Source organism: Mesocricetus auratus, unplaced genomic scaffold (assembly GCF_017639785.1).
Source record: "Mesocricetus auratus isolate SY011 unplaced genomic scaffold, BCM_Maur_2.0 Super-Scaffold_100007, whole genome shotgun sequence".
Taxonomy (NCBI): domain Eukaryota; kingdom Metazoa; phylum Chordata; class Mammalia; order Rodentia; family Cricetidae; genus Mesocricetus; species Mesocricetus auratus.
This window is the reverse complement of record NW_024429191.1, coordinates 62,023,518-62,044,018: the sequence shown is the minus strand read 5'-3', so window position 1 is coordinate 62,044,018 and position 20,501 is coordinate 62,023,518. Positions and strand designations below refer to the sequence as shown.

The 20,501-nt window shown below is 44.0% G+C and overlaps 2 protein-coding genes across 2 annotated transcripts in view; both read right to left on the bottom strand.

Moving 5' to 3' along the window:
• Positions 1–14,514, bottom strand: part of Heatr6 (HEAT repeat containing 6) — a 29,887-nt gene extending 15,373 nt beyond the window's left edge. The window contains exons 1-10 of the mRNA XM_005076932.4: positions 14,274–14,514; positions 12,643–12,750; positions 10,854–10,994; positions 9,939–10,054; positions 8,953–9,067; positions 6,776–6,877; positions 5,605–5,742; positions 3,270–3,565; positions 2,359–2,536; positions 473–679 (exon numbers count right to left, since the gene is read on the bottom strand). Coding sequence (XP_005076989.1) covers positions 473–679; positions 2,359–2,536; positions 3,270–3,565; positions 5,605–5,742; positions 6,776–6,877; positions 8,953–9,067; positions 9,939–10,054; positions 10,854–10,994; positions 12,643–12,750; positions 14,274–14,489 — 1,617 coding nt within the window. The 5' untranslated portion in view covers positions 14,490–14,514. The remainder of the gene's footprint in view (positions 1–472; positions 680–2,358; positions 2,537–3,269; positions 3,566–5,604; positions 5,743–6,775; positions 6,878–8,952; positions 9,068–9,938; positions 10,055–10,853; positions 10,995–12,642; positions 12,751–14,273) is intronic.
• Positions 14,515–15,699: 1,185 nt separating this feature from the next.
• On the bottom strand, positions 15,700–19,700 carry LOC101842268 (protein Wfdc21). Its single transcript, XM_005077066.4, has 3 exons — positions 19,473–19,700; positions 17,267–17,367; positions 15,700–15,842 (listed from the first exon to the last, which is right to left on the bottom strand). The coding sequence occupies exons 1-2, from the start codon at positions 19,567–19,569 to the stop codon at positions 17,273–17,275; spliced, it is 192 nt and encodes a 63-aa protein (XP_005077123.1). The 5' UTR covers positions 19,570–19,700; the 3' UTR covers positions 15,700–15,842; positions 17,267–17,272.
• Between the last annotated feature and the right edge of the window lie 801 nt (positions 19,701–20,501).

Here is a 20,501-nt window from a genome sequence, read left to right as displayed (position 1 = left end):
GTGTATGTGTATGTGTAGGTCAGAGGGCAACTGTGGGAATGTGTTCTCTTCTTTCACCACGTGGATTCTAGGGATCAAACTTGTCTTCATGGCGAGGGCCTTTACCCGTGAGTCATCCCACCAGCCCTCCACTGCCCAATTTTAAAGGTCTATTTACAGAAAATCAGTTTTGTTTTGTTTTTGTTTTTGTTTTTTCGAGACAGGGTTTCTCTGTGTAGCTTTGTAGACCAGGCTGGTCTAGAACTCACAGAGATCCACCTGCCTCTGCCTCTCAAGTGCTGGGATTTAAAGACGTGTGCCACTACTGCCTGATTAAAAAGCAGTCTTTTTAATGTCTATAGTTAAATTAGCTAAATAGGTACAGACTTCCAAACAGGTGTCTTTAATATAATTATTACTTATACTCTTAGGTCAAATTACTTTTAGGTGATATGAAACACACAAACTCTTTGAAGCTGAACTTGGGACTTACCTTAATTATCTGAGTAACGGTCTGGGATGATGACTCTGCCACCAACGCTAACAAAAGACATCTGTGCAACTCTCTAATGCTGGATGCAATCGTTACAGAGAAGGGGGTGAAAGCCATTCTGTGGTCAGTGGTGTCTTCAGCAACAGAAAGAAACTGCTTTGAGCCTTCCAAGATTGCAGACAAAACTTGCAAGGCACAGGCACGGGTCTAGAATTTCAAGATGATTCACACGGATTAGTCAGAGGTTGGGATCCAGGTTCCCTTCTTTCCATATAGACTCGGTTCTCCAAGTTTTCAGAGCCATTGGGTCAGAAGAATGAAGGCAAGGGTAGGACGCATCAGGTACTGGGGGAAGCTACAAGGCAGGTCACTTGCGCCACACAGAAGGCCATCATGGGACAACAGTGAGGCAGCACACGGATCTGAAGTCCTCTGTGGGGATGATTAGAGACCTACACACCTAAGCACAAGGCCGATGGGAAGAGAACTCAACAGCTCCTGAGAGTATCTATTTACATTCGACTCCGAGGTACTTGAGTATGTGTTTGTGCATATTAACAATGTAATGCTTAGAAACGCTTGAGTGAAGGAAATGACACTGTTTGCAGTGGGTGTATCTGATAAAGAATGGAAGGTGTATATGTATATGTTTATGTGTATGCGCATGTGTGTGCATGCATGTGGAAATTGATGCCTGGTATCTTCCTCAGTTGTTCTCTACTTTATTTTTTGAGACCAGGCCTCTCACTGAACCTGGAGCTCACTGATTTGGCTAGGTTGGCTGGCCAGCAAGCCCTAGAGATCCACCTGTCTCCACTACCCAGCTTCTTTATGGGTATGCTGGAGATCTGAACTCATGTCCTCATGGTTGCACGGCAAGCTCTTTAAATACCGAGCCATCTCACAGACCCTAAATATAACCTTATGGGTGGAGAGGGGAAAACCCATCTTAGTCATGGAGTGCTGTTTATTTCAGGAAGACAGTCACAGGTGACTGTGAGCTCCCACGTGGGTGCTGGAAACTGACCCTGGGTCCTCTGGAAGAGCAGTCAGTGCTCTTCATCACACAGCCATCTCTCCAGCCCCCACCTTACACTGTAATTAGCTACTCAAATAATTATGGAGTACTCTGGCCTACTGTGGATTACTCTCCTTTTAGAGAGAAACCTTAAAAATAGGTAAAATATGCGCTAGGGCTAATTAAAACACTCACTTTTGGTGGGTATGTGGGCTACCCAGGGAGAGCCAGGTACTCCTCAGTGTGACCTCTCAATACCCATTGCTGTGAGGCTGAGAGTAGACTCCTTTCCTTCCGTGGTTAAGAGCTAGTTTCCAGAGAGGAGTGGACTTATCTAAACACAGGCAGATGTTCTATCTGCCACAGGGTAGTTGCTGATGCTATCCAGACTGCCAAACCATTGTTTTTGTTTTCTTTCCTGAAATTGCTTGTTTTTTATTAAAATACATAGATCATTCTTTTTCTTTTTTTTAAAGATATGGGCAAATCGTTAGGACCTTATTTTATTTATAGTATTATCCTGTGCTTTCACAAAACAATACAGGCACTTTTCTAAGCTTTAGTTAGCCTCTATACTATGTATACTAAGTTGCACTGAGTCAAGCCACTCCCAAGTTGTTCCTAACATCATAGCTTCAGGGGGCTCAGGAGACACATAAGTTATAGCACAGTGTGCTCTGACTTCAAGCAAAGCCTGGGGGGTAGGGGGCGGGGTATAATCTTACCTCATGGTCTGCAGAAGCCTGGCCCCTCCTCATTTCCTACCTATGAAGGTTCTCAAGTCAGGACTTGGGATAGTATGAGTGAGAGCAGTATTCAGAGAATATCAGCTAGGGCAAAGGGCAAAAGGACATAAAATGTGCCTTACCTTTGGAGACGGGTCCTTTAAAGTGAGCGTCATCAAGGATACGGACTGTGGGCTCCCAAGCTCAGGCGTGTCAGGAACAAAGGCTGACCAGTAGCCATACAGGACTTTTTTTTCTATCGATTTGATTGTAGAAAGAAAACAAGCTAATGCCCCTTGGCGAACCTTGGCTTGGTAGGACCTTTCATCGTGAGAAGAAAGTTTAACAAGTTTTTAAAAATGCAAACAGAAAGGCTATGTATTCCAATAAGTTCAAATGACTTGAGAAATTAAGTATCCTGAATATCCCTAAGAATGTTACCATCCCTTTAAAGTATGATCAAAACATACTTTTTGATTTTACTACAAGCTATTAATATTAAGGCTGATTAAAAACCAAGCAGAGAATAAGAGACTAACATTTTGATTAGGAAACCCAGGTAGACAAGAAACATTGCAGAGTATCCATGCATCTACTCAGTGGATAACCCCTGAATGACCTTATGTAGGCCACAGGGCTTGAGGTGGACACACACACACACACACACACACACACACACACACACACACACAACCCCTGCCCCTGCCATGCTTTTTAGTGGAAGTGACAGATGGTTCAAGAAAGAACTGTAGCACATTTGACATGACACTAGGGCAAATGTAAATTACAGGGTCATGTAACAGAGAACGGAGAATGGAGGTGTTGGAAAAACTTTCCAGAAGCTATGACTTATGAACTCATTTTGAAGAGGGCCAGTGGTTAACAAGATGAAACTCCCAGAGAGAAGCAAAGAGTCAAAACAGCAGATCCAGTAAGTAGCCATGGGTCAAAGTGATGCAAAGCCCCCATATGAAGGAGACCACATGGCAGACAGGCCCTTAAGTCATGTGCAACTACAAACACCAGATAGAATGTTGTAACAAAATACTACTACCTCATTTTACCCTGTATGCCTCCTTCCGAATCGGAATAGTCTGACTCACTGCTGCTGACTCTTTTCCAGCTGGAGGTGAAGGGCCAGGAGACCTGTTCTCTTCCTGCGGCTCTGCTTCCATCCACAGGCAAACTCTGCGAGCCCCAGGGGGAGGAGCACCAGGCGTTCTCACCACACGCGTTTACTCTGCTCGTGCTGAGACCTGGGGCCACTTCCATGTCACTACTGGACTCCTCCTCCTCCTTCTCTGCTTGTTGGGGTTTCTTTGGTTTTACTTTGTGTTTTTTCTTTTTATTCTGATTTTGGGAGCAAAGACAATATATGTATACACACATACATACCTATATATAGTTAAACATATACGTATAGTCATTCCAAAACCACTTTTTAACTGAAATCATTGGAACTTTTTCATTTGAGAGTGACTGGAGATGTTCCCAACAAGAAAGGAGGAAAAAGGACAACAGCAAAGAGAGGCAGGATGTGTGTCAGGCATGATACATGATGTGCAGCACTGAACTACTACTGCAAGGAATAAAGGTTCAAGGACACAACAACCGTGCAGTCTGGGCGTCTCCCAAGTGACCCTGGAATCACTTCTCAGAGTGTCACCCCCCTCACCTATAAGCACCAGGCAAAGCTGTAGAGAAACTGGCCCTCTCCAGAGCTTGAAAGGCCGTGGAACACGAGCACAGCACCTGTTACCCAGGTGCAGCAAGTGCCCCTCTAGCCAGAGCACAGGAGGCGGCAGCACAGATACAGTAAAGGCATTCTGCCTGTTCTGCTTCTTTCTACCTGGCGTCCAAGTATCTTTGGGATCTGTTCCTCCCCCTTGTCTATTACTTAAAGTGCTCTTGACCTAGACTTTCTATTTGTAAAAATCTGTGGGTCTTCTCAGCCACAAATCCGACCATGTCATTTTGCTATGTGGCTGTTCCATCACCTACAAGGTAAACCCGACTCTGTAACACTATGCAAGACCCCCCAACACACTGCAGTGCAGCTCTGCCGGCAACATGAGCAGCACACACCCTTACTCCATGTCAGTATGCAGCTCTGCTTCCCTTCGTCTCCACCCCGTGATTCATTCTGGAGTCTCCATTTAGACACCACATCTTAAGCAAACCTTTCTCCTCCATTTGGATTGTGTGCTCTGAATGTGATCTCAGAGTACTTTGTTGGCATTTTGGTGAAAGAAATTACAGGACTGTAATGGTTTATCTATCTTTATCCAAAATTCCTAAGAGTAGGTAGAATACCACCCCCCCTCCCCGTGTGTGTGTGTGTGTGTGTGTGTGTGTGTGTAACATATACACACCCATGCATGGGTGTATGGAGGCCAGAGGTCGGTATGTCTTCCTTTAACCCTCTCTACCTCACTTTTTGGAGCCAGGTTCTCTCAGTGAACCTGGAACTCACTGAATAGCCAGACTGGCTGGCTGGTGAGCCCTCAGGAGTCACTTGTCTCCACACTTGCAGCTCTGGGGTCACAAAAGTGTGACACCAGGTTGTTTTGTTTTTTTTTTTTAATATAGGTGGCAGGTATATGAACTCAAGTTCCTATGTTTATGCAACTAGTACTTTACCTACTGAACCATCTCTCCAACCCCTAGTGCCTGCATTCTTCACGCTTTCCCCAATGTCTTAGTATAGTACATGTTTAATAAATGTTGAATAAATAAATAAGTGAAGGTGTTTCCGATTTAAGCATTCCTTGTCTGCTGGCACATTTCTAGATATAAATCTTGCCAAACATCTGTATGTTCCAGAGTCTCCGAGGGAACGGAGGGAGAAAACAACTATTAGAAAAGTTGGGAAATATGAGTGCTGCATCGTGGAAACAGTGACCTGACAGGCAGGTGGGCTCCAATGGCTCTACAGAAGAACTACATTGTGACCCACAGGCTAAATGCAGCCCAGTCTGTAGCCCGTTTCGATGATTAAGCTTCTACTGTACTGCAGCCCATCTGCTTCCACAGAGAATCCCTGGTTGCTTTTGCACTATGGTACCTGTGATAGCCAGCCCTTTACAAAAGAAGTGTATTGACTCTTCTTGGTTTTGAGAGACCCAGGAATGAGCCTTCATAGCACTGGATGATAAAGCAAATGCTTGTTTGTGGTTACATTGCCTAGACCTCTCAGAAGTACAAGGCGCTCTAACTGGTACTCTCAGCAATCTGTCAATTTTACATTTCTGCATTAACTATACTAACTTGAAAACAAGTTTCTAGTGGCCTTTTGAAGCAGCCGAGAAGCAAATCAGACAGAGCACACACAGCAACACAGCAAGCACTCAGACAATCCACAGCCGAAATCTCAGTGGACAGAGATGTACCGCAGATGGTCGAGCAGCACTGGGTTCTGGTTGCTGTGGTTTAACAGGTGAGCGCCCATCATACTGAGGAAGTGGAGTTGGGTATAGCACCGCAGGCATCTCTATGTTGAATCCAGGGAGTCCGTGAAACATGACTTTCTAACAGTGAAAAGCGAGGAGAAACACACGCTACATAAATCAAAAACAGAATCAGCTTATTCTCACCAACGAAGCACAGGCCAATGTTTAAAAATGAGTACAGAATAAAAGTAAGACAAAGGAGATACCTTAAGGTTAGTGCCCAAAGAAGTGCTTGATCCACACCCCCCTGAATGCTCCTGATCTCATATGATTTCAGAAGCCTGCAGGGTTGGGCATGGCAAGTCCTGGGATGGGCAAAGAGCTTAATCGTGTCTAAATGCAGCTGGATCTGCACTGGCCACACCAGATTAGGCTTAGTTTTAGTGCAACTATTATTTTTGTTTATCAACTCACTTTATCCTGTTATTTTATGATCACAAATTGCTTAAACTAATTTGTTATTTTTTTAATTCGGTTTATTTATGTGCCTTTTTTTGCTTGCATGTATGTGTCTGTGGAGGTCAGAAGAGGGGGTTCGGGTCTCCTGGAACTGGAGTTGTGAATGGCTGTGAGCCACCAACTATGTGCCAGGTCCTCTGTGAAAGGAACAAGTGCTCTTAACTGCCACGCCATCTCTCCAGCCCCTAATTTACTGTATTTATTTACTCAACTATTTCCCTATCTATTTGCCCCCATTTAGGGATTAAGAGAAAATAATTAAAATATTGGTCACAAAGCTAGACTGTCACAGATGGCTTTGACCTGACTTTCCCATTGTGTGGAGGCTCAGAAGCTAGTAATGCTAGTAATGGCAGCCTACTGCTCCTTAAGCACAAAAAACGTGAATGAAGGTTCAAGATAATCTATAATTAAATTATCTACATATCATATCTCACCACCATTCCTTTCTGAGATTCCAAAGTAATTCTTAAAACTTTGATATATTGATTGCAGTTGTCCTTTGCTCTTATTTTACCTGAGTATGAATGAGTGAATGTGAAGATCTTATTCTGCTCTTATAATCCATGTAAGAACTACTAATGCTTTACAGCTAGGCACAGGAAAGCCCCTACACCCCACCCTAGCCGTGAAACTGCGGAGACTCCCTCACCTTTAGCACGGCGAGGAGCGCTCCCAGGTGCTCGGTTTGCGTCATTCTCATCTTCCCACCGTTAAGAAGTGACTGTATGCCTTTCAGTGCATTCTGTAACAACTGAGGGTAGGGAGGCAGAGATACAAGTTAGAAGGCAGAATGAGACCTGGTTCCTCATGGATCAGCTCTGGAGCAGTTAGGATGGAAGAGAAAAGAGGCTCCTGGATGGAGGAGACTTTATGAAGCATGCACAGCAGAGATGGGATCCAGACGACAGAGTTGATGGGCACTCTCAGCAGTTTCCTAGAAGAGCTCTTGTTGTACACTTATACACCAGCAAATATAAATGATGGGAAAGAGAGGGGGCAGCGAGACCGCTCAGCAGGTATGGCCATCTGCTGCCAAGCCTGATGAACCGAGCTCAGTCCCAGGACCCACTCAGTGGGAGGAGAGGACCAACTTCTCCAACATGTCCTCTGAGCTCCACACAAGTGCTATGGCATGTCCATATGCACACATACCCATTGATGGGAGATGTCATTCTATAAATATGTCTCTTATTGGTTGATGAATAGAACACTGTTGGCCAATAGGGAAGCAAGATAGGTGGGACTAGGAGAAAAGGAGGATTCTGGGAAATGTAGAAGAGGTCACCATGTGATCCTGAAAGGAGAGGATGCATGAGCCTGGCATTCTTGGTAAGATAAGACCTTACAGAAATATATATTAGTAGTCATGGGTTAATACATAAGACAGAGCTCGCTGATAAGAAGCCCTACACATTGGCCGACAGCACTGTAACTACAGAGTCTCTGTGTGTTATTTGGGGGCTCTGAAGCGGTGATGGGACCCATGTGGGAATCCTACAACAACCCATAACATAAAGTGTCATTTAAAAAGTTTTTAGCTGGGCAGTGGTGGCACACACTTTTAATCCCAGCACTTGGGAGGCAGAGGCAGGTGGATCTCCATGAGTTCAAAGTCAACCTGGTCTACAAAGTGAGTTCTAGAAGAGTCAGGACTGTTACACAGAGAAACTCTGTCTTGTAAAACAAAATAAATTTTTAAAAAAGGAGCAGGAAGAAGACATGAGGAGCTCTGTAATAAACTGTAATAAACACCCTGAGGGGCTCCTAAAGGCCAAGGCATGGGCAGGAGGGCAGTTCTGGTCAAGGCTGCCCACAGGGCAGGAGGTGAACTGCAGACTTGTTGACACAGTGGGGAAAGTTGATTTTCATGGATTATGGCTGCAACAATTACATTAAAGGCTAACAGTTGCTCAATGAAAGTCAGCAACAGCACCATGATGTTATCATGTACTTTAAATGCCTTATCTTGTATACCATGTAAGAGTCTCACAATACGGTCTTGTCAGCCCAACGTAAGGGCATGACATGGAGGCAGAACCAGAAACTTAAGTAATCTGCCTAAATTACTCTATCTGTAGCCACCAGAAACCATGTCATATATAAATAGGCACTGGAAAGGTATCTAAGAGTTATTAAAACTTAAAAAATGGGAAGGTTGTAAAACAGGGTATCAAATGATAAATGTGCTCATTCAAAAAGCTGAGGGCCCAAAGAATGAATTATTTCCACTGGTCATATCTCAGCCAGGTACCAAAAATAACACACTATCTTGGATCTATAATATTTAAAATATATGCTTCTGAATTTAAGATATGCTCATGTATCATCATATATGTAATTAAAAATATATTATTGAACAGATTTTCCTCCTTCTTACCCTAAAATCAGTCATAATTATTGTATTGTTTTTATATTCAGGAGGAAAAGAATAGGGGCTTTTAAGCTGTCAAAACGAAACTCAGAGCTGGGCGGTGGTGCACACCTTTAATCCAGAAATCAGGAGACAGAGGCAAGTGGATTTCTGTGATTTCAAGGCCAGCCTGGTTCACAGAGTGAATTCTAGGACAGCCAGGGCTACACAGAGAAACCCTGTCTTGAAAAAAAAAAAACCTAAACCAAACCAAAAAATAAAACAAAACTACAGTAGGCAAATGATTCCATATCACTTAAATTCAAAGGTGTGGCTTTAGTGCTGTTGACTTATAGACACCATTTACACATACATGTAGCTCTAGCTATCCTTCCAGATCACCTAATAGAGCAGTCAGATCCTCTAGCCTCTGTTTATGCCTGCAACATTCAGATGTTAACAGCAGTCCCACCTACCATGCAAAATGTTATATCATCCATATCAGACGATTTTGGAGACCGTAAAATGGTCAAGAAAGCTTGGAAGCAGATGTTTTGGTAGGACTCCTCCAAGCACGGCTGTCCTGGCACACTAAAACACACATAGAGAAAACAATTCAAGCAGTCTTCTTTGAAATGGTATTTACACATGGACAAGCATTAACGACAGCAACACAGACTGCTAAGTCTGGAACACATCCCTGAATACCATTGTGCTCCAGAAATGGCATTTTGGCTGATTCGCTACTGTTGGACTAGCACAGGCTTGACCACTCATGAAGGGGAAAGAGAAGTTTCTATAGAAAAATGGCACAGAAGTGTAGTGGAGGAGGTGTGGAGAAGAAACAATGTCTTTTGGGTTCTGCCGTTCAGTCATAGGAGGGTAATAACGCAGCATGGTGTGAGAACATTACTGAGACTCCTTTCCAAGGCACTGGACAACACAGTGCTACCCAGAGACAAGATCAAGTTTGTGCTGTCTGTTTGTTACTGTATACTACAGACCGGCTCCATCTTCTTAAAGAAGAAACCGGACTTAACAGAAACTCTCAAAAGAGCCTGAGTTCACAAGGATATTCTTTCTAAAAGAATATGAGTAATGTTTACACTAACAGAAAATAAAACATATTGTACACCTATCACTTCTAGCATGCATTTCTCCCTTCAATATAAGATAACCTTGTTAAATGGCATAGGAAGTTCTTTCTCTTTTTGTGTATTGAGAGACAGTCTCACTGTTGCTCAAGCTGGTCTGGAACTTGCTATGTAAGACAACCTCAAGTTAAGGATCTTCTTGCCTCAGCCTCCTGAGTGCTGGGATCATAGGCATGTGTCACTAGGCATAGCTTAAGCTAGGTTATTTTTCTAAGTTGGTTCTGGCTTCAGGCAGATAGAACAATCTACTAAAGGCCCAGGAAAGGTCCTACTTTCTACTATTGGGAAACCTGGTTGGATCCACATACCTGAGACATAAGTTTGCCATACAGTGAACTGCAGCTCGCCTGACCTCAGGATCAGGGTGAGTTGAGTCACTCAACTTCATCAAGAGGCCACTCTTGCCTAGCAAGTCTGGGAGATGCTGAAACAAAATATCAGCAATGTGGGTATAAGACAGCTTCTAGGAAGACTGTACTTGTCATACAATATTTTCCTAACTAAAGGGCAGTTAAGTATAAAAAAATAGCTATTAGGTAAATCAAACATATGCCAGGAATCAATAGTAAGAATTATTACTAGGTGACTGCTGGGGCTCTTTAGTCTTGGATGCACGTACAAATGGTGATGACAATGATCAACAGTTAGAGAATGCCAAGCACTGCTTCACTTCATTCTCAGAGCAATATCTTACACACGAACAAGCAGGGCTCCAAAAGATTCAGGAAAGCTATACATGCAATTAGTGGCAGGATGGATACTTTAACATGGGTATCTTGGTTCTCAAGTCTGTGCTACTAGCCTTTCAAAGGAAAGACATAACAGTTTAAGCTACCTGTTAAAGTTAACTTCATTGGTCAACCCGACATACCTAGAGTCGCCTGGGAAGGGGAGACCTCAACTGAGGAATTGTCTCCATTAGATTGGCCTGGGGAAATGTCTGTAGGGCATTTCCTTAATTGCTAACTGATATAGAAGGTTCCAGCCCACTATGGGTGGTGCCATCCCTAGGCAGTTGGGCCTGCTCTGTATAAAAGACAGCTGAGCAAGCCAGAGGAAGCAAGCTAGTAAGCAGCACCTCTCTGTGGTTTCTGCTACAGTTCCTGCCCTGACTTCTCTGGATAACGGGCTATAAGCTGTAAAATGAAATTAACCCTTTCTTCCTCTAGCTGCTTTTGATCGTGGCGTTTATCACAGCAACAGAACATAATCTAAGACACTACCTTTTGACATTTTGAACCATTGCAGTACACTAGAGTTGCCAGAGCTTGAAGAATTTCCATGTGCGTCCAAGAGCTACACTGATGAATAGCTGAGATTGTATAGGTCAACAGGAAATCCAAGTTCTGTTCATCTACAACCACCTAACAAGAAAGGAAAAAACAGAGATGATCTAATGTAAGACAATACACATTCATCTTTTTGTGCCAAAGCATTGGTTCTATGTTCGATCAAGGCAGGGGGAGACAGACCTTGCTACGGGGTCTATATCACTTCTGCCCCTTTGATATTTCCAAAATAGAACCTGGTAGTCCTTGTAACTTTTCCTGGAACTAATCAGAAACTGACATCTATACAGACACAAGATTCAATGTACTGAAATGTCTTAATTCAATTAAATTTACTTAATGCACAGTAATTTTTCAACTAATACACAGCAAATGAACATATCTGCTAACTATGTATCTGTCATAATGTGGAATACACCAAGAAGATAGGACGATCCCTATCCCCTAGAGTTTATAAGCTTCTTGAGAAAGAATGGGCTAACCAAAAACCAATTTAAGGGCATTCAAGTCCATATTTAGTCTCATCACATGCTAGAAAGTTGGTTATGGGCTGTAGGTACCAAAGGTGATGGGGAGTTTTCCAGTTGTCAGTGACATACAGATGAAGCACATATAAATAAAGCACATGACGTAGTAAAAATTCAGAAGCCATCCCACATCTGTCTGTGACATTCTAACCATGGGAGCAGTCTTGTCTCACTTAACACACTGCAGCTGGCTACACACCAGCATCTAACACACACAGCTGGTTACATATCAGCACCTAACATACACAGCTGGTTACACATCAGCACCTAACACATGCAGCTGGTTAACACCAGCATCTAACACACACAGCTGGTTACACACCAGCATCTAACACACACAGCTGATTACACACCAGCACCTAACACACGATGCTGGTTACATGCCAGCATCCATCCCCTTGCCCGGCAGCAGGGTTATGGTTTATTTGGATGCCCTCCTGTCTTGTAGTCTGAAGGATTCTGGTTGATGCAATGCTAACTGATATTTGTACACTCATCTACTCATGGATCTGCTTAGAAATTTTACAGATGGAAAAACCGCAGAACAGATCTTGATAGAAATAACTGTGAACTTTTTACCTGGAGCTCTCTGTGCCCAAGATACTTGTGGGGTTTTATGTAGATCACAAAAATAAGCTGTTTCAGGAAAACCAAAAAATATTGATAGGAAAAAAATAGGGAATAATGTAATTGTATTCTGGGATATATCTTGGTCAATTCTATTTTCCACACACACACAAAAAAAAGCCTAAGATGGCATGAATGATGTTGGATTATCAACCTAAACATAAAAGAATATTCTCATAAGCAAAAGTCTAGAATTTCTTAGAAAATACATTTGGCCAGAGTGCTACTTGCTTTTAAGGATATACTCTCTTTAAGCACTACTTTCTTTGGTGGTACTGATGCTGGGATTGAACCCATGGCCTCATGTGTGCCAGGCTTGCAAGGCTCCGCCGCTGAGTTATATTCCCAGCTCAAGGCACTTTGCTTTTCCAAGCTTTTCAAAAGGTCACACAACTGACCTGGGCACGGTAGCAAACATCTGTAATCCCAACACTTTAAACATGAACAAAGAGATCAGAAGGTCAAGGTCTTTCTCAGGCCAACCTGAACTAAGATCCTAACAAAACAAAATGATGAGCCTACCATATCTGCATTCCCAACCAGAGCCCTAAAGTCCCATATGTGATTACCTGTAATCTGTTAAGTAAATGATGGATCAGCTGAGACACTTTGCTGACAAGGTGATTCTGACTGAGAGGCACCAGTTGACAAGCCCTCACAAGAAGAGCGCTGACATCCTATTAAAAAAAAGATAAATGCACTCGTTAGCCAAGTGAACACCTCAAAACACAGTCAAATGGGAAAAGTACAGTCAATGTTCCACACTCAGTGAGTCAAAATATCCAAGTGAAAGTTGAGGAAAAAAATAAAGGTTGGGGAAATGAAATAACAAAAATTAGGAAGTACTAAAAAGAAGGAAAAGAACTTTTACTATACAGTACAATTAAACAACAAGAGACAGGCTTCCAGCACAGAAAAGCACACATGCTACAAATAAAAATACCCAATGAACCAGACATTCAATGCTATTGGGCAAATCAGAAAAAACACTGACATGACTCTTATTATATATAAAATTAGAAAAATTACAAAGAAAAAATATGCTGTCCACAAATGACACCATCTACTGATGCTTGACAAAAAGGCTCTGAGCCTTGGAGATGTGAAAAGCCCTCAGGTGCTTGAACAGCAGCAAGTTCCAAATGGCTGCACCCAGGGCCCAAGAGGAGAAAAAGGACAGAAAAGTGGAAAGGTGCACTGGATAAAATATCAAAATATTTAAATAAAAGTCCCTTAACTTCACTTTTAATTTCACTCTGTTCCGTCATCTGTGGTGAGCTCTTCTGAATTTTCATATGTAAATTCTTAAAAATCCTTATCCCTGTACAGATTGTTTTATTAAGCAGCTTGCTTCTGCCATTTGCCAATATACATTGAAAATCTCTGATTAGGTTTACACTTTATGGGTTTTTTGTTTGTCCTATTTTTTTTTTTTTTTTTTTTTTTTACCGAATAGTAGACTCTGGCAAAGAATAGTCTGGAAAGGGGCTAGACTGGAGGAAGAGCAGTGAGAGACCAGGCAAGAATTACTTTGTCTAAAGCACAGACAATGGGAGTAAAGAAGAGAGAGTGACCTGGGAAACATGTTTGGGGCAGATTCAGAAGAATATTAATTCAACAGGCTTCAGGATAAAGGGAAGAAGCAGAGTGTGCGCCTTGTGTATATTTGGGGCGGGGCAGGGTAGAATGAATTGGGGATGGGAGCGTTGGAGACAAAGTATTCACTTTTGAAAGCTATCAAATTGGAGATGCTTGTGGGCCATGGTAGGGCTGGCTTAAGGATTCAGGGAATTAGTGATATACAAGATCTGATGTGTATGAGTAAGATTACTCTGACAGTAGAGGTGAGGCAAACGAGGAGAGGCTGGTACGGAAACAAAACAGAAGACACAGGCACTAAAGCAAACGGCTTTGCCATTCGCCCAAACCGTGACGCTGGCTCTTTGTGAGCTTCAGTGTGTTCATCAACGAAACCAACCAAAAATTATCCTCGACCTTCCTGGAGTCGTTCACCAGGGGTGGCAGCTGAGGGCGTTTAGGACTCAGCTTAGAAAGATGCTAGCGTGCAAACTTTCAGATGGAGGGCAGAGACGGAGAGAGAAAGCCAGCCCGGAACGAAGGCATCCCGTGTACCGGTGACACCGGAGGGGCGGGAGGGAGGAACCAGCCGTCGTCCCGGAAGGGTGAGGCCGCCGCCTACCTCGGGGGCCACGCCGCCGCCCTCGCTGTAGTTCTCGGAGATGAGCTGGTCGAAAAGCAGGTGGATCTCCATTCGGGACACAGTGCTGTCATCCGGCTGCAGCGCGCGGAGCCTGGCAGACAAGCGGCGGAACCCATCGTCCTCGGATGACGGCTCCCGCGGGGCCTCTCGCGGCTGCCCACAAGGAAGCGAGGCGGCGACCTGCACCGCCGCCATGTTTCCTAAGTGAAACAGCGGGGAAATACTTCCGGGGCACCGCTTAGGGCAGGGCCTCGCAGGGCCTCGCTGTGTGCTCTAGTTCCGGAAAGTCTTTGTTGCACTACAGGTTGTAAGCGGTGGTGTGATTACAGTATCATTCCTTCAGCCTGAAATCTTGTAAAAGGTGGCGGAAACTGGCTTGGAAACATCGCCATCCACACACACACCCCCTTATCCTCTCAGAAAGTTTGTCCCTGGGCAGGGCTGGCATTACTAGAGTTTCAAGATTCTGGGTGGAGTTGTAGAGCACGCTGTTGATGACAGTGACAGAATGTTATGTGACATTCTTCCACTCTTATTTCCTATATGAATCCTTGATCTCCTTTACCTCCCCCCCGTCCCCCAGTGAGATAAACTGGTTGTTATAGTAACGGTTCTCCTTGCTTGACACCAAGAGTGTCTGAAGCAGTGCTTAAGCCGTGTTCAAACATTGCACTGAGCTAGAAGGATGTGGGGCCTCGTTCTTACCACAATAGAGGTATGAAGAGACTGTGTGAACAGTCTGGGTTTAGCAACATGAATGACCCACGTAAAGTATTACTCAAGACTGAATGACCTTGGTATTATAGAGTATACTGTTGCTAAGCTGTGAGTTTCCACAGTCTCAGGGTAGGAGTTTGGTGTGTAGCAATTGCTCCGTGCAACTCAAGTCAATGCAAGAAGTCTTCAGAGGCTTCCCTGGGAACTCTGTGTATATTTTTTTCCCTTCAGTTGGTGATGACCACAGCATAGGTGTGCTCATTTACTTGGTGGACCCACATTATATGCTATCAGATCTCAACATTTGGCATTAGTAGCTTTTCCACTGTTAGGATTAAATACCTGAGAGGAACAGTTTAAAGGAAGGAGGGCTTATTTTAGGCTCAGTATTTCTGAGGTTTAAGGCTTTGCTTGGCTGGCTCTCCTGCTTTGCTCTGCAGTGAAGGAGAATTACCATGACAACAGGTGTGACTGGTTGAGGCTGCTCACCTGAAGCAACCAGGAAGTGGCAAGAAACTCGGTGGGCCCAGGACAAAGTTCCCCAGTGACCTGCCTCCTTCAGTAACACCCCTGCTTCCTAAACAGTGTCATCAGCTATGGACCAATCGCCCTCAACATATGAGTCTGTGGGAGACGAGTCATATTCAAACCATAACAGCATCCAGCCAAATAATTCATGTGTCAGAGAGACTTTTACAATGATGATTTATTAAAAGAAACACCTCCTGCCCCTCCCCACTGTGCTCCTTGTAATCTCCTTCCGTGGCCTCCATTTTCAACTGCTTTCTTGGGCATGGAGCTCCAAATAGGCATATTTTTTCCAGGTAGAAGCTATTTAAAAAAAGAAAGGAATGATTATTAAAGATGTCCCTTGAGACAATTCCTTGTTGGAGAAATAAATATAAAAATTATACTTGAGACCTGCTGTTTGGGGATAGCTGGCTACCTAGAATGCAATGAGAAATAACAGTTTTTGATTCTGGAAATCCATAGCCCTGTAAAGAAGCCAGCAAACACTACAGATGCACGGAACAAATAAGATGTTCTGAACATGAACAATTTAGGTTTGTTCTAATTTAATTTATTAGTATTATTTGTGTGAATGTTTATGTTTGTGTATGTGCAGTTATGAGCATGCCATGACACACATGTAAGAGGACAGACTTTGAGAGACAGTCTCTCCTTCCACCGTGTAGATTCTAGGGATCAAACTCAGATCTCCAGTCTTGGCAGCAGGAGCCTCTACCCACTGATCAGTCTGTTGGCCTGAACTGTTTGGTATTTAGAGTGCATGCTAAATCTGCTATAACCATTTAGCCATATTAATACAACTTAATTACCGTAGCTTTATATTATCTTTTTTTCAATTAATGGGTACGGAAAATTAAAAAGGAAAACTTATACAATAATATGAATCCCATCAAATATTTTACAGAAGAAGTATCTGCTTAGGTCAATATGGCAGTGTGCATCAAAGGCTTAATATGAGAATATTCTTTCATGGTTGTTTATATATGTCAGGCTGCATCTCAAATGAATTAAACGAGTGTGCATATTTTAATAGTCATTATTGTCATGTTAGTATTATAAAATAAATATCTTAAATGTAAATTTACAGAGATTGTTTGTAGAAGAGCATATACAAAGGACTACAGAGAAGGCAAAGATGGTGGGATGGGACTGAGGATAAGTACCGATATTAAAAATGTTGATTAACTTTTTAAATTAAATAGGTAAGGAATCAAAAAAGAGCTGGGTGGTGGTGGTGCATCCTTTAATCCCAGCACTTGGGAGGCAGAGGTAGGCAGATCTCTGTGAGTTCAAGGTCAGTCTGGTCTACAGAGCAAGTTCCAGGACAGCCAGGGCTATATATAGAAACCCTTTCTCAAAAAACAAACAAAACCCCCCAAAAGCTATAAGATTCTTGTTTTTAAAAGGTATTTTTATATTTGTGCATAGTTAAATATGTATCACAGTGATAAACAGACATCATTTTGGGGTGATATATAATGGGTGATTTTATCTTCTTGCTCAAATATTGTCTGATTTTTCTCCTGGATAGACTGGGTTGGGAAATGACTCTAAAGGTTTGGAAAGCACCATCTTGTGGTAGGTGCATCTCCTTCATGGAGAAAAAACTGGAGACACATGGTATTCTATACTGCCAACTTCTGGAAAGTCCTTCAGGTGTCAAACGTATAACCTGCCTGATCTGGGCAAGATCCGGGGTAACAGTAAGGGCCAGATGGTCTTACCTGTCCTTAACTCATAGCACAGATGTTACTGCACCCATTGCTGACACATTGCTCCCCTTCTGCACAGTCCCAGTCACCTTTGCAGAGCTCAGCGCAGGTCCCTAAATCAGAAAAGATCATTTGAAAGCCAGGTGGGTGGGTTAACCCTGTAATCCCAGCTGAGGCAGGCAGATGATCAGCTAAAGGCAAACCTGGGCTACACAGTGAATTTACCCGTTCACAAACAGACAAACAGATGGTGAAAAACACTGTGCTTCAGGATCAAGTTCTGGAGACCACAGTCCTCAGTTAAGGAGTAAGTTTCACTGGTTTCTTTTAGCTCAAGGCAGAGTATAATTTGCAAGATGTTAGCATTTATTTCTGTTAAAAACGAGGCACACACATAATCTCATTTAAGCAAGCCCACTTTTAGAGATGTGGATAGAGCAGGGGTGCATTTGTGGAAAGGAAGGAAGAAGATTGCTCAAGTGAAATCACTGCCCCACACCACAGGACATGGTGCTGAGCAGGGGACATTCTGACTTGCTGCTTGCATTGCGGTCACTCTGTGAGGTTAGTCTCCCTCACTCTGCTTCATAGCACAATTCCCCAGTGTTTCTGGTGCTGCTGCTCATCTGAGATGAGAAATTGATGACCCCTTGACCCTATTCACATAGTTTGGTTGATCTTTAAGTATTTGGGTTGAGCCTTCCAATGTAAGTAAGACTTAGATTTAAGGTTCCGAAAACAAAGCAGTGTTTCACAGGTGTCCTGCAAGGTGGAGCCAGAGGACTCAAGGGCTCAGGGGAGATAAGGCGTTATTTCTTGTTCATCAGAAAAAGTAAGCCTTGAAGTGCAGGAATAATTTCAAAGAAGAGTAGTTTTAAGGAAAGATGCAAGGATCCACAAGGGGAAACTGTAACAGGGCTGGGTTTCTAAGAGACCGGTGTGCTGCCTAGGATACAGGAGCTGCAGAGGCACTCCCACAACTCTAGACTAACGCTTCAAGTCTTGTCCCTTGGACATACCATTTGCCTCTCTGAGTTCCCTGGAATAAGGGGAGCGGGGGGGGGGGCAGTGGCAAGGGGAGGGCGGGGCAAGTTTGGGAGTGGCTGGAAGAAAAGCAGGAGAAGCAAACACTGCAGAGGGCAAACAGGTAATCAGGACCTGTGGATTTGGGATTCCACTTGACAGGCTGAGAGAATGTGGTGATTGCTGTCACTTTGGAAGATTATCTGCTGTGAAAGCATAGACAGAACCAGGATTTAACTAGTCAACGCATTGAAGAAGGAAGAGAGGGCTGGGGAGACCTTTGCGGGGAAACTATGGCAATAGCAGAGCCTTGGAGTAACCAGGGCTGGACACAGTGAGGCCACAGAGGGCAAGGGCCGGAAGAGATGCAATGTTTCCAAAACAGGAAGTTGATGGAGTGGGGAAGAGAGTAAGGAAGAGAGGCCTGAACTGGATCTAAAGACATTTCTGAGCAATGCATTTCAGTGGAAGATACACCAGGAAAGAGAAGGCTGCAGGACCAGAGGGTGAGGGGGTGGGAGTCGGGAGGAAAGCATCAGGGTTGCAAAGGGGGGGATGTTACTTCTGAGAAGAATCAGGAGACTCATTCAGAGGACCCGAGAGGAATGCATCAGGAGTTTAATGGGGCAGGACTTGAGGCTGTGGTCACCAAAGGGTTAAGAAGAGTGGACAGAGAATTAAGAGCACTCCTTTGGCCAAAGGAGGTGAGGTGACTGTGATTGTTGTATCCAGCATAGCAGGACGAGGCAGGAAGATTGCCATGGGTTTGAGGTCAGCCTGGGCTACACAGTAAATTCATGGCCTGCTTGGTTTCAAACAAACAAACAAACAACAACAAAACCCTATAGCAACAAACCTTTTTTGAGAATATTATTGGTAAAGGAGATTGAGACTGACCGGTGTTTAACATAATTAGAGAGATATTTTCTGTAGGCAGGTGGAGAGGGAGATGCGGGGAGTTGGAGAATGTCTGCTGAGCAAGCAGGAGTGGAGAGTCCAGGTAGGTGACCCAGCAATGGAAAGAGAAGGAAGAGGCAGAAGAGGGATTCTGTTCTAAGAAGTGACCATCAAGGAAGATTCTCAAAAGACCTTTTGGGGGGGTCCACTTCCTGTGCGCATGCGCACTGGTTCTGGATGCCCTACCTCTGACACCTTCATTCGAGGCAGAACAATGCTACCTTTTGCCTGGACTTACCTAAAAGTTGCAGTGGTCTCACTGCAGCCTGAAGCTCCTGTACCTCCAGGCTGAAGGTGACGAGGGACACCACGAGAAGGAAGGCTCCCAGCTTCATGTCGCTGGTGCAGGATTTTAGCCAGTATGTAGCAGGGTTGAGAGCTGCTAGAATTTAAACCTTTCCACCCACTGAGCTAGAATGTAAAGTCAGGGGTGGATCTGCACACCATGGAAGCCAAAGCCCCGCCCGGAAACTAGCATCGATGGAAACATACACCACGTGTGTCCTGGGTAATGCCATGTTACCCAAGCCAGGCTCTGTGCCAAGAACACCCTCCTCTGTCCCACAAACCGGAAACCCAAAGCTTGGAAGCTGGGGTGCCCGCTTTCCACCTCTCCCCTCCCTGCTCGAGGATAACTGCTCTTGTAACTGAGAACAGGGAGAGGCAGTGGGAAAGCTGGCGGGTTGTGGCCACCTGTTGATGAGTCAGCACGCCGCTGTAGCTTTCCTCTGCCTTGGTGATTATCTCTGCTGCTTGGAGCCTTCATTTTGGGGAGCTCCAGCGGGCAATATCATGTTAAACCCTCCTAGGATGCCTCCCAGGCTGCATCACTGCTGTGGGACTTGGAATGGGGTGATAGTGACAACTAGCCTAAATATGAATTTTCATTTCCTCCTTCTTGTGGACGTGCCTACCAATCTAGATGAGTGATCGTGTACCTCAGACTACCCTTGGTTTAAGTGACAGGGAATATGCCCTCTTTTTCCCCTAGTGGTAAGGGAGGAGCACACATAATGTTTGGTTATGAACACTGAGTCTCATAAAATAACCTAGCATGAAATAAGGTGGTGGAATGGGGAGTGAGGGGTATCAGGGTCAGTTTGCTGTCCCTTGGTAGGTCCCTGGGGAGATGACTCATTTCACTTTAGTGAGTCAAGAACTTGGGCTGGGACTAGAGCTTAATGGTAGAGGGCATGAGGCCCAAGTTCAATTCCTAGGAGCACACACACACACACACACACACACACACACACACACACACACACAC